This window comes from Falco biarmicus, chromosome 4 (assembly GCF_023638135.1).
Source record: "Falco biarmicus isolate bFalBia1 chromosome 4, bFalBia1.pri, whole genome shotgun sequence".
Taxonomy (NCBI): Eukaryota; Metazoa; Chordata; class Aves; order Falconiformes; family Falconidae; genus Falco; species Falco biarmicus.
In genome coordinates this window covers 41,303,400-41,317,039 of record NC_079291.1, presented here as the reverse complement: position 1 = coordinate 41,317,039, position 13,640 = coordinate 41,303,400, and the positions used below count along the sequence as shown (strand labels likewise).

The 13,640-nt window shown below is 47.2% G+C and overlaps 1 protein-coding gene across 1 annotated transcript in view; it reads right to left on the bottom strand.

Moving 5' to 3' along the window:
* The window catches only part of PLXDC2 (plexin domain containing 2), a 271,468-nt gene extending 264,785 nt beyond the window's left edge, over nt 1-6,683 (bottom strand). Inside the window, exon 1 of the mRNA XM_056336805.1 lies at nt 5,953-6,683. Coding sequence (XP_056192780.1) covers nt 5,953-6,061 — 109 coding nt within the window. The 5' untranslated portion in view covers nt 6,062-6,683. The remainder of the gene's footprint in view (nt 1-5,952) is intronic.
* Nucleotides 6,684-13,640: the final 6,957 nt, after the last annotated feature.

Below are 13,640 nucleotides of genomic sequence, written 5' to 3'. Positions count from 1 at the left end.
ACAGAATGATTCAAGATAGCTGGTTGAGACCTTGAAAGGTCACATTGTCCAGCCATTTGCTCCAAGGCAGGAACAGCTGCCTTTCTGAACAGATAGACATTTCAGACATATGTTTATCTAATCTGTTTCACTGATGAAGACTACTCAGAGAAAACCTACTCCCCTGCCTTAACATTTAGAAGCCTGCCTTGCTGCAATTTTGGTCATTAGTTGTTGTTGAGGACAAGTCTTTCCCTTCTTCTCCGTGAAAGCCGTTTTACACTCGTGAAGACTGTTACCATGTGATCTCTTAGTTTTATTTTCTCTAGCTGTGTTCTTTCCTCCTTTTTTCATATGTCAATTAGTCCACTTATTTCTTAAAATGTAGTGCTTGAAACTGAAGGGAATATTCCTGTTGGGATATAACCCTTGTCAGGTAGAGAAGATGCATGACTCTTGTGATGTCTTGCCTTGTAGCTATCTTCATATTAATCCTTACATTTCCTTTGATGTATCATCCCATCAAGATGTTAGCCACTTTTGAAACTGTGTTCAACCCAAGTGTCAAGCCTGACCATGAATCTGGCCTAAGAACCCACTCTATTTGCCCGTTTCAGAAGAGAAAAGGCTGGGCCAAATCCAACTTGAAAACACACTTCTATGCACTTGCCTTTTGGTCAAGGGAGATGAAAATGTTATATAAGCTCGTCCAAACCCAGAATTTACAAGGACATTTAGCACAACTGATTGCTCAGTGCTGCCAGCAAGGAGTGCTAATTGAAGCTATGTTTACTAGCTGGATGAGAAAAAAGAAAAGGAGGAAGCAGAGGAAGTGTTCCATGATGAGACACAGCATGCAGCACTCACAAGTACTACCACAGAGCGTCACTGAAACTGGGAATAAGAAAACTCCTTAACACCAGTGTAGCATTAAGAAGCAGATATTCCTTTATTGCAGCGCTGGACGCACGGGGGATCATTCCACCTAACATCCCTGTCGTATGCTGCATTCAGGCAATGTTTTACGTTCATTTGTCAGAAGCCACAAACAAAAACAAAACCAAACCCCACGTGCATTTAGCATGGCTTCTCTGCATATTTCTCCATAGAAAGTAATCTCCTGGGTTTTTCCAGTTCCTGCTGTGATTATGCAATTCTCCAGTTTGGTAAATATGACAGCTGCCAATTGCACCGCATTAACACTCCCAGCACAGCCCTCATCAAACCAAATAGATATAATTTCACACTGATGGCAAGCTTGCAACATTTCCTTGTACTGGATGAGAAATGCTCCCATCAAATTACCTTTTGTTCACTCTTTAGAGAGAGCCCCCAGCACACGCTTACATTAACTACCGACTTCTTAAATTGCTTTGGTATTCATTTTCCTTAGGAAGCATGAAACACACTGGGAATTCAAAATACACTCCCAACAGTTACCCAGCTGTGTTCTCAGTCTGAGACTGTGGCCTCAGTAAGTTTTGGAACTGGGGCTGCTACAGAGCTTTCTTTTTGCCGGTGCTTTCAAAGTTATGAGCAGAACTGTTCAGTACTTCAGACAGTCCAATGAAACCACAGTGACTTCTATGAAAAGCAGAGCCAAATTATGACTTCATTTTTATTTCTTTTGTTAAAGAAATTTTTATCTCCTTTGTGGAGAAAACCAGCAGGATTCAGCTCAGCATGTTTCTAGTGTGATAGCTGTCTTTAGCATAATACAAAGCAAAGCACCTTTCCAGGTATCACTGCACAGTAGTCCTGCAGGAAACACAAGCTTCAGGTCCAAACCTCCATCTCCTGAGGTCTGCGCAGGTGCAGGGACCTGCAGCACTGCCCCATCAAAAACGTGCCAAAAAGTCCTTAATAAAAATACAAAGTCCCCATAGGTCTGTGACTGTTTTCCCCAGTGGGTCAGTGATGTCTCACATCACCTGACATTACAAATTTCCTCATCCACCTCCTTCAAGGTCTCAGGAATCTCTTCCCCTACAGGAAACAGCCCTCCTGAACAGTACACATTTTTAGAGGATTCCAGTTATTGAGCAAGGCAGCAGATGTCCCAGCACTTTGCTCTAAATGGCCCGTATGTGTTGCTAATAAATTGTTGCCCAGAACAAAACAGCTTTTCAAACTATAAAGACCTTTCCCTCATTTTCTACATTTGTTTACAGTCTAGAGAGCTAGTTTCCCTGTGATTTATCAACTCCAAGTGAAGTGTCAGACAAAACCTAGTGTCCAAGTCAAGTGTTTGCTGGGTTTTAAGTGCCTGCGTGAAGATGTAAACTCTGAAAGGAATATTTACAGCCAAACGAAACCAGGTTTCCCCAAGGGATTTTTAAACCTTCAGTGAACTATGAGTATTGATCTTACCCTAAACTCGTGGAAATGAGTTTCTGTGAAACTGAATTTAATACCTAAGTCAACCTTATCATAATTTCCCCACTATTTACTAGCAGTATTTCAAACACCCTTTCAGAGGAAATGACAATGACGTAAAGCACAAAAAATAAAAGGAAGAACCAGGATGAAAGTTAAAAAAGGATGACTTCTTCAAAGGGAATTCTTAGTAAAATGCATTACATAAATAGGACTTACTCTCAAATGTCACTGGGATTTTCTAACCCAAGTGTCTCCGTTTCCATATCACGTACAGGAAAAAAAATAGGTAATTTTGAATGCAACAAGAAAAAAAAAAAACCCAAACCTGACACACATGTTGTCTAATAATGTTATTTCTTTTGATGCTTGTAAGATAAAAGCTGGAGGTCCTAACACATAATGATGGAAGTTTGGTTTCAGCTGCCGTTGTTTTTTTTTTAAAGAGAGTAAAGCTTAGGCAATACAAAAAGCGTGACGACTTCAGCAGTAGATAAGTGCTAGATAAACACTCCTTAATAGTAGTTTATCCTATAAACATAATTCTACCCCTCTCTGAACGCTGATACCTTGAGACAGCAGCAATACAGCCAATGTGAATTACACCAGGGGTTTGGAATATGCTTTGACAGAAGAAAAATTACAATAACAGCCTCCTAATTCTGACGAATGGTGCCTGCGAAAAAACGTGAGTAACATTCTCAAGGCTTCTTGTGACAACCCCGAACAAGCTGCGACCTTAAACACCTGGGAGCCTTAATTGTTGCGCGACCTTTCAAAAGGCCGTTTACCTCAGTTCACTAAACTCACGTCGTAAGCGGTTCGGTTGCTGTAAAGCACACAGGCCCGCAAAACTGATGTTTCAGCCCCCTCAGCCCCGGCTCCCGGCGTTCCAGGCAGCGCGGTGAGGCGCGGGCCGGGCGCAGGGCGAGAAGGGACCCCCCCCGCGAGCCGCGGCGCCCTCTAGCGGGGGCAGCCCCGCCCCCGCAGCGCGGCCTCGCGCCCGGCCGCCCAGCCCCAGCCCTCACGGACACCCCGGGGCTGCCGGACGGGTCCCGGCACGCCTCGGGAACTGCTGGACTCGAGTGGATCCGACCTGATTTTACCCGGCAAAGTAAATTCTGAGGAGCTGGCAAAAAAATTGCCTGTGAAGTTTGGGGTTTTTTCCACCTCTGTTGGAATCGTGGCATATCCCTTTGGTAGCATCCGCGGAAATCCCTCTCCTGGCTCCAGCTCTGTCAGGACACGCCAAATGTTCCCGTTCCTTGACATCGTCCGTTCATTCAGTTCCCAAACGGTGTTTTGTTACTGAGTATTCGAAGAGTATGTTGAAACAGCCTCCCTTTAAGAATTCGCAGCTACTTCAAAGATGTATTTTTTACCTTTATTCTTTAAAGATTTTATCTGAGCTGACCTAAGGTATACAGTAAAACTTTGAAACATCACTCTTTGATTGTCAGAACCTGAAGTTGAATTTCCCTGGCTTTACACACAATTATCCTCTTCTTACTGATTAGACATAATCCCTTACTCCATTTTTTTCAGAGCAATATTAAAAAAAATAATGATGAAAACATGTTAAATACAACTCTGATTATGTTAATGACATTTAATTATTGCTTCCATAACACAGACTTTTTAACAGAGTGGGAAGGAAAAGGTGCCAAAGTTCTAAACATCTAGCTGTCAAAACTGACATCAGACTGTCCATCTTACTAGCTGATGAAGAAAATTGCTTGGTATATTTTCTTCAGAATCTGTTAAATATCAAAATACTATTTGCCTGATTACAAACTTGATACTTGATATCACATTCAGGAAGAGATGAGACATTAATAAATGATTTATGGATAAGGAAGCTGTTGGTATATCTTCGATTTAGGACCTCCTGGTGCAGACACTGATGACTACTACAACTCAACAACCTAAATCAGTGATGTGCCGTGATCATCTGCCCACCGATAAATTATATTTCATTTGGTCAGCACTAACATTTTCTTTTCAGGATACAATGGCTGGAAGATTAATAAACTTTGTGAGCTCAGTCTGCTGCCACACAACGTACTAATTTGCTCTTTCTAATCTCACCACCACACTTCATTTTTCCGTATAACTAATATTAACAACTACCAATGTTTGTTGCCTACAGCCCTGAGAGGAGCAACGCGAATTTTGCAGCAGTACCTAAAAAGTCTCCTCCTGTTTTTTCCCTTTGGCCCCAAGTGACACGTGAGCCCAGCAACCTGCTGAGCCACCTTGTCATTTAGCCATTCCCAAACTCAGCGGCAGGCCCTGCCTGGGAAAATCCCCCGCTCTGTCTCGGCACATCATCTCACCACATTTCAAAAAACTCCCCGGTCTCTCCTGTTCGGGTCAGTTACGCTGTGACCACAAAACTCTCCACATTTGTACCAAACCTTTTAGAAAAGGGAGAAGGGGCTGTTTTGTTGCGGCAGGGAAGCCAGTGGCCATGGTTCATCCAATAATAACCTGGCCGGTATTTGGAATACAAAAGCAACAGTTTTCAAAATACCTGTAAGCTAAAAGCTGCAGCAGCAAGGTCCCCCGAGACACAAACCCCACGGCTTTCCTCACCTGTCCCTTAAACACCTACCCGCAAACGCGCCAGGCTTTCCTTTGGCAACTTTCCCCCCCGCAGCACAGCAATGCCGGATTCAGAAGGCTTTAGTGATCAAAAGGGAACCCCACGCCGTGGGAAACGGTGGCCCGAGAGAAAGCACTACAGGTGCTGCGTGTCACGCGTTAACAGGTGTCCCCGAGCAGGACTGATAAGAGGACCCCAACACTGTCACATGCAAACCTGGTCAACAGCCAGCTGCTGGCTCGGAACGCGCGGGTCCCACGGCCCCGCGGGGCTCCTGCCGCTACCGCGCTCCCCCTCCCGCAGCGCGGTTTCCAGGGCAGGCTGCAAGCTGCCGGCTTCCGCGGGGAGGAGTGCCCGCTAGCTCTCCCAGGCGGGATCTGCAGGGAAACTTTGTCTCCCCTCGCACGGCTCGCAGCCGGGAGCGCAGCGGGGCCCCGCCGCGACCGAGGGGGCGGGGGGGGGAGGCTGCCGTGGCGCCCCGGCCCGCCGCGGCCTCAGGCTGCCGGGGGCTCCGTCCGTCCCTCCCTCCCTTCCCGGCGCCGCAGCGGAGCCCTCCGCCTTCGGGAGCCTCGTACGTGGCTGGGAATGAGGCTCCGGGGACCCCGCGAAGGGGCAGGGGAACAGCACCGGCTCCCGGTGATCCTGGGGAAGATGTATTGAAGGAGGAAAGTCCTGAACTGTCATTAAAATAAAAAATGAAGTAATGGAGAGCTCTTTCCGGAGAAGCCGGGGAGGGAAGGGCGAGAAGCCGGGACCGCGGCCACACCGGGCCTCCCTCGGGAGCAGGGGGCGCCAAGCCCCAAACGGCGCTCGCCCTCCCCGGGTCCGCGGCCCATGGAGCGGCCGGCGGAGCCCACACCGCGCCGGTGCTGCGGGCAGGCGGACCGGTCCCCCGACCGCGGCTCCCCCCCCCCCCCGGCCCGGCCGCGCTGCCCCGAGCTCGGTGGCGCTGCCCGGGCCGGCCCCGCCCGGCAGGTACCGGCCTCGCTTACCGCGGCTCTGCCTCGCCGTCTCCCCGCCGGCGAGCTGGCAGCGCTCGCTCAGGCACTGGAAAAGTAATAGAAATCCAGCGGCTAGTTTGCTTCTCCGCAGCCTCGCCATAGCACGGAGCCTGCCGAGACAACTCTGCGGGGTGCGGGGTGCGCGCCGCTCGTCGTCGGTGGTGGCAAAGTCCGGGGGTGGCGGCGGAGAGCGGCCCTAGCAGGCGCCGAGCCGCCCTGTCCTCGGACCAGCTCTCATATAGCGGGACGGCAGCGACGAGCCACCGGGGCCGAAGGCGCTGGACCGGTCTGGGGGGGCGGTGAAGGAAGGGGGGCTCCGTCCCCGCAACTTGCACGGCCGCACCGCTCTCAGTCCAGCGGCATCCCCAGCGGCTGGGGAAAACAAGCCCAGCCTCGCCTGCGAAGTGCCAAACTCTTCCCTCTTCGCAGCCTGCTGATAGATTTTAGGAGAGCCACTGAGATCCTCCCTTCCTGGCTTGCCCCCACCCAGCTCCCTTCCCCCGCAGGGTGAGGCAGGGTGCCTTAGGGACGGAGCCTCCCCTCGGTACACCGCCAGCGACACAGCCCCTCCAGGGGAAACGAGCGGGGAAATCTTCCAGCCGGAGCCGGCGGGCCAGCCCCAGCCCGGGGGGAGCAGGACCCGGAGGGCGGGCGGATGCGCCGCGGGAGAGGATGTGCGGGCGGCGGGGAGGCAGGCGGAGACGAACAAGTTCTGCTTCTCTTTCGGGGCGGTTTCCGCGGCTGGTGCGGGGCCGAGGGCAGCCGCGGGAGGCAGGCGCTCCCCCGGCCCACAGCGCGCCCCCGCTGTCGCCGCCGCCCGCTGCGCAAGGGCGGGCGGGGGGCTCGCCTGGGGCCGGGTCCCGGCCGCTCCTCTCGCTCTGCCCCCCGCCCCCCTCCGCAGGAGCGGGGTGGGGCGCAGGCGCCGGGGCCGCAGGGTCTCTGCCGCCACTGCCGGCGGTGGAACGCTCCCGCAGCCGCGCTGCGCTCCGCTGCTCGGCCACGGCAGCGAGCGCGCATGGGGGTCCCGGGGGGGCGCTGCCGCCCCGGGCGCCCGGCTGCAGCGCGGCTCGCCGCCCCGGCAACCCGCGGTGCGCGGCGGGAGGCCGCGGCCGGTGCTCGCCCCCTGCGCGGCCGCGGGGCGGCACGGTGCGTGCCTGGCGGGAGGAACGCGGGCAGCACGGAGAGCCCCGCGGGGGCCCGGCCAGAGCCCCCCCGCTCGGCGGGACGGGGAGAGCCCGGCCCACCCTCTCCCGGTTATTCCAAAGTTGCTTTGTAAAGATGCGTCCGTTTCGCGGAGTGACAACTAAAGCACCCCCAAATCCCCCTGCCCTGCCCCCACCCCCCCCCTTTTTCCTGTGCTTCCGGGAAAACCAGCCTCCCTTCGCCCTCCCCCCCCCCCCCCCCTTACCCTTTATTTTATTTTTTCTCTTTGCAAATCGAAGAGTTGTTTGTGTATACTCATCGTTTAAAAAGCGCGAGGGCCGGGGGCTCTCCCCTGCCAAAAAAAAAAAAAAAAAGTGATCTACGTGCTTAATGCAATGACCGCACCGTGCATAATCCCGTCTGCGAGCGGCGGCGCGGGCAGGCTGGCGGAGGGACGTCGGGCAAACCCAGGCCAGCCAAGGGGGCACCGGGCTGGCCGGTGGCTTTGTACCAGTTCAGCAAGCTGCAGCACTGGTAATTGGTTGAGCTCCACACAGGGAACCATGAATGCGCCAGCCTTTCAACCCTTGCTACAAAATAATTAAATTAATTATGATGACAATTAAATTAATCAAATAAATGGGTCTACAGAATGTCAAACATAGCAGATAACTAATACTTAATCACAAAGAACAACCAGTAAGGAGAGTGTCTTTTCCCATAATTTACTGCTGTTTCTGAGATTAAGAATTCATCAGCTCCATTGTAATTGTCTTGCTTTTTAATCTTTGATGTGCTTATGTGTAAATCAAAGCAGAACACCTGTGGTTTTAAGAAGTACATTTGAAATATAAGCAGAAATTTGCAAAATCTTTTCAACATGCATTCAAACATGATACTGGAGGACAATACCAGCAAGGTTTACACACTTACAGTGGGCCCTTCTAGTTCAACTTTCCTGCACATTCCCTTATACCAAAACAGGAACAAACAAAAAAAAAAAGCTCAAAAGAGCAGCCTGAGTATTGCTAAAAAAGAACTGCAGAAATTCTTTTCTAAGAGGGAATGATAATGAAAATCTTATGTTTCAGTAACAGCAGGAATGAAATCCTGGCCTTACTAAAATCTGTGAATCTGTGGCGATTTGGGCATTGTTATTACCCTGTATACCAGGTGATATGGATTATGCCACAGACTTCTGTGTGGATTTGGTCAAATTATTATTAATGCTGTTGCTGTTTCTCAAACAAAATGGGAGAATGAGGCTTCTTCATGCTTTTTGAATACCAGTTTTTCCCTTGACACTTGGTTGGATTGCCCAATCTTCCCTAAGTTTTGCTGGAGTTGCTGAGAGGGCTATTGAGCTTTTGGCTTTTACTGGAAGGGGTAGAGAGGTAGACTTAAGGAAGGACTGCATCTTTCTCAGCTGTTTGTCAGCGGCACTGCTAGACAAGAATAAGAACAGTAAGATCTGAAGAACTCTCAAAATCATTTTTTTTAATCTGCTTTTGTAATTTTTAATCATAATAAGCATATTATAAAGTTATATTTTAAAATATGAAGGACTTGAATGATTTGAGAAAAAAAGTTTACATGTTGCTAAAATAACTCCTTCAAGCTCCCTATGTATAGTATAGAAAAGCCTCAATGAGGGCAACTCAAATTTTCTTTCATTTGCTTTCTGCTTCTCAGTCTTACAGAGGTTTATAGTTTCAGATTTATATTCTTCATAGATGTACTACAAAAACTTTGTATGCTGAAGAAATGAAAGGATTAGTAATAGGCAGCTAAAGCATACAGTTGTAGATAAAAGTACCAGCAACATACTAGGTTCCACAGTCCTAATTTGCAATCCTCTGTGCAGTTGTGTGACAGTTTTGCAGTGTGCATGCTGCAAGGTTAGCACACAGTCATTGCATTCGGTACCTCTTGTGCTCCATGGTAAACATCAAACCATGCCCTCCAAGGAAGGCTGTATGCATTGTCCCTCTGGTATTCAAAAAGATAATCAGGACATAGCTGTATATTGTTATAATTGTGTGTAAAAGCACAGGCAAAACATTTCATTGCACTGAAAAAAAAAATCAGATGAAAGCTAGTAATGAATCTTATAATGATTAATGACAACATGTAATTTCTGGAGAGGCATTCATATGCATTCATTGTTATTTATAAAGCACAAGTAAAACTGAAAGAACAACTTCTTGAAAGCTTTCTGAGGTTATGAGCTGTGTTTACTTGGAACACAGTGCCTGTGATAAGTTTTCATTTCTCTTATGTGCTTTTATCTTCACCATCCTTGCACATTATCTCACCTCTCTTAGGGATATATCTTGCAGTGGCATAAACAGCAGTGGTTCCATAGAAATCAATGTGAATGCTTTCATTTTTACCAGTCAAGAATATGGCCTTGTATTTTTCTCTTCTTGTGTAGCTCCAGCATCCCTGATTATAACATCAATCATTCAGGAAAGAAGGGTGGCAAGATTCTCCCTGTTCATTATATTCATTCCACTGTCATACTGCTTGCAAGTGCTCACTGTCATTCACACATTAATTTAAGAATGTGCTCTCCCCCCCCCCCCCCCCCCCCCCCCTTCTTTTTTCTTTTTTTTTGTATCAGCATAGTCTTTTTAACCTACACGCTTTCTGGGCTTATTGCAATGTGATTATGAAAAGCAGGGGTTTTAACAATTCTTTTCTCTGTCTTTTTTAACATTTTGTTAGCTATTCTGCTTTGATAGGTACAGGTGAGGCATCTCTGAGCTGTACTCCTGTGAGCACTTGGTGCTAGCCTGGAATGATACCTGCTTTTGAATTTGAGAAGTCAGGGGAGGTCTCTGCTTCATTTGGGAAAAAGAAACTGGTAGGTAATTGCAGCATCCATGAGAGCGGGGAGAATACCTCTGTATTCTTTTCCAGGAAACAAAAGAAAAAGTGAGCTTTCCTGTTTAGTGAACTTGCGCTTGGTGTTCTGCAGAGCATTGTGCCTGCATATCATTAAATAGACTACAACCAGCAATATCTTCTTCTGTAACTGAGCAGTGTCTAACAAATAACCTACTTTCCCAGCTGCAGAGAGAAAAAGATCTAGATAATTTTAGAGCTATAAATAATACTTGATCTGCCAGGATTAGTCCCCACAGGAACAAAATTGAGTATGTGACCCTTATGGAGCAACTAGTGTGCAGCTTGATGTTATGAGTATCACAGATTGAAGCTGCACATAGACTTAATGCCCTGGAGTAAGTTCACCACTGAGATTCACCTCCTTCCCTTTGCAGCTCTGCTGATATTTGATTAGGGCTAAAGAAGGTGAATAGCATTACTATTGGAAATTTGGCTGAGGCATTAGCTTTAGTATTGTCAAAGCAAGGTGTTAGAACTCTGAATTTTAGTGCTGCCCAGCTGGCAGCTACCTTTGACATTGCCGTTTCAAAGGAGGAGCACAGCATTTTAGTTGAATCACCGAAGGGCCAAACTAAGATGTGATGTATGAAGCAGAGAGGTAGCTTCCTTGTTACATAGGGAAATACCGTCACTTTGCAGAGAAGCAGCACTGCACTCTTAAATGACCTTTTGTTTTTTCTGTTCCTCTGGCTGGGAGAGCCTCGATTCTCATCACTCAGCTTGATTTCCTGGGGCAAGCGCTGAGGTTCCCTTCCTGGCTGAGTCACATCCAGTAGGCATCTGCCAAATTCCCTGTAACTCTGTGCACAGTGCTATATGCAAATGCATGAGTTTGCATAATTGTGATTAATTAGAATATGTCCATACTCTGGCTCTAAGAGCTGTGGGATTAATGCTAGTGCAGCTTTGTTCAGTGAAGCTTTCTGCTTATCTCTAGGACAGCAGTATGACAAACCTCCCACATGTACTGCCTTACGCCTATGCCTTGGTATATGGTCAGGGAGAGGTTCTGTGAGGGTAAAGATATAGTGCATATTCATGGTGTGGCAGACACTTTGTGATGTGAAAACTAGAACTCAGTCTCACTATCTCATGTAGTGATAAACTGGTTCACTGGCAAGTGGAGGAGGGGAAAATTAAAGAGAAACATTTCAGCAAGCAAGGCAGCATGACAAAATAATAAAGCTTGAAGTTACACGAAAAGTTTAATCCAAACCAGTTTTGATTCCTATTTGAGCTCTGTAATGATTTTCAAAGAATGGAGTAGTTTCTGAAATGGAACATCCTTTCAAAATGAGAAACCAAAAAGTTCCAGCTACAGTTCAATTATTTGAACTAGAGATGCTTCAAACATATTCTTTCAATGAATCTGCCTTTTCAACATTGACATGAGCATCAGCAGCGCTGCACCAAACAATGCCTTTGCTTGCTTGTGCTCGGGAGCTCCGAGGACGTTACCCAACTTTGAAAACCACAGGGCAGCAAAGCCCAAAACGGGACCTGGGAGTTCCAAGTCCCACACACCATCTTTGCAGCTCATGCAAAGGCTGTGTTTGTGACCCTTATTTGACATATGTCCAGTACAGTGATAGCTATGGGACCCAGGAACGGAAGAGGGCTCCCTGAATGCTTGTGACTGGGCCAAGTTTAACAGAGAAGTTCGTATTTCAGTACAGCAGTGGTCAGCAGGCTAAGTTAAAGTCATAGAAGAACTGGAAGAGGCTAAAGGATGACACAGAAGAGAAAGCAAGCATGGAAATAAAAGTGAGAGAATAAAAAGCTATTTTGCGAGTGCCATTTCTATGCTGCTGTGATGGAAACCTTAATATATACAGATGCAGACTTTTTTTTGATGAACCATATGTCCACAGCACCCAGGCCTTTTATCATGGATGGTGAATGGTGGGATGGGCTAAGGAGAGGAATAGAGGTCAGAGCAATTCATTAGGTCTCATTCAGCCAGGAACAGTGAGGCTCAGCATAGGATGGTATTCAGAATGGACACACTTGGTGGGTATGTTCGTAGCAGTAGTCACTGAAATAGTCAACTTAAAGAAAGCTGAGGGAAATTTTTAAATACCATAAAAAAATTCAGCTAAAATTAAAACCAAATAAGTTTCAAACATAGCTTTTCAGTGGCCACATTTCCCAAGAAAACAACGTGTATTAGGATCTGCAGTATACCAAGCAACTCACCACTAAGGCCTTTCTTACTCATGATCTGAACCTGGTAGAAGGGCCCGAGTAATTATTACGACCCATACAGTTGCGAGTAGAGTTAACTTTTTTTAATCAGCGGAGACCAAAGAACAAAATCTGTTGCTGGGCACAGCAGGGGAAGGCAGACAAGGGTTAGGACTAGTGTTACAAAAACTAATTGGGTTGGGATTAGGCTTTAGGTCAGCAAGTCTGGGCAAACGTTAATGCTAGAATGATCTTAACAAGTACTTAGCTGAGACAACTGACACAGGAGTAGATGTGTCACAGATCTTCTGTAGAGGGTCAATGCCTGGCGTTAACAATGGTTGTGGAGTTGGGGGAGCAGAGCAGCTGCAACCAGTAGCAAAAATCTGGGAGTTAAGTCTTGAAAACAACTAGGGCATTTTTGTGCAGTGGCCACAGCAACATAACAATCTGCTGCACACTCACCAGCTCAGTGCCCATTCACCCTTTCCCACCTTCTTTGCAGATGAAACCACACCACAGACTGCTTCAGCAGTTTGTGACCAGGAAGACCTCTGTTGCTTGGATTGCCACAGCTTGGTCCATTATGGGCACCAAGACTGTGCAACATCTTTAGGGTGCAGCTCATATACGATGTTTTTTCTTCAATTTAACACCTGGAAGAAATAATACTGTTGAACAATTGACTCACAATATGAGGAGTATGCAGCACAGAAGTTTGGCTTCCTCCCTAACCATATGGACTGATGTCTCTAGGCACAGCTGTCATATCTGATGAGCCACATACCAATGATTATGCTGCACTGGGTCACACAACAGGGAAGAGATCTTTATCTTTCAACTCAGGTTGTCCTGTCCTCACGCGTTCAACCCTTTTACCCTTCAGCTTAAATATCCATCCTCCTGATCCTTGTCTCTACAATACAGACTTCAGTTTATGTTGACCTTTCCTCTTTCTGCAGACTTTCCCCCTGCTCCCCCTTTATTAAACACCTAAGTCCTGCTTTTGTTCTGGACCTGCATCTATTTATGTGTCTGTCTAAATGTGGTATTTACATAGATAAGACAAACACAACGGTTCCATTAGACAGTATGTGCTCTTTTCTGAAAAGTAGTACAGCATTTTGCTGTATTAGGGCTCTGTGGTTTTCCCCCTCTAACGCTTGTGTATTCACTTACAATCTCATCTGCAAAGCTGTTCAGAGGAATTTGCCTGCTTTCAAGTAGTTTTGAAGTCTTTCTCAATCAAAAAAACTGATCAGTAAACCTTACTAGCTGGCACAGTGTAGCTAAAGACTGTAAGTTTATGCTTAGGTCCGTATCCTTTTCCTCTGCCCAATTTTGACAGGAGACTTTAAAGGCCCAAATTAACACAGAACACTTTGGAAAAGATTTTCCAAATTCCAAAGAGAAGAGGATGGATTTTTAACTTTTCCTCTGAT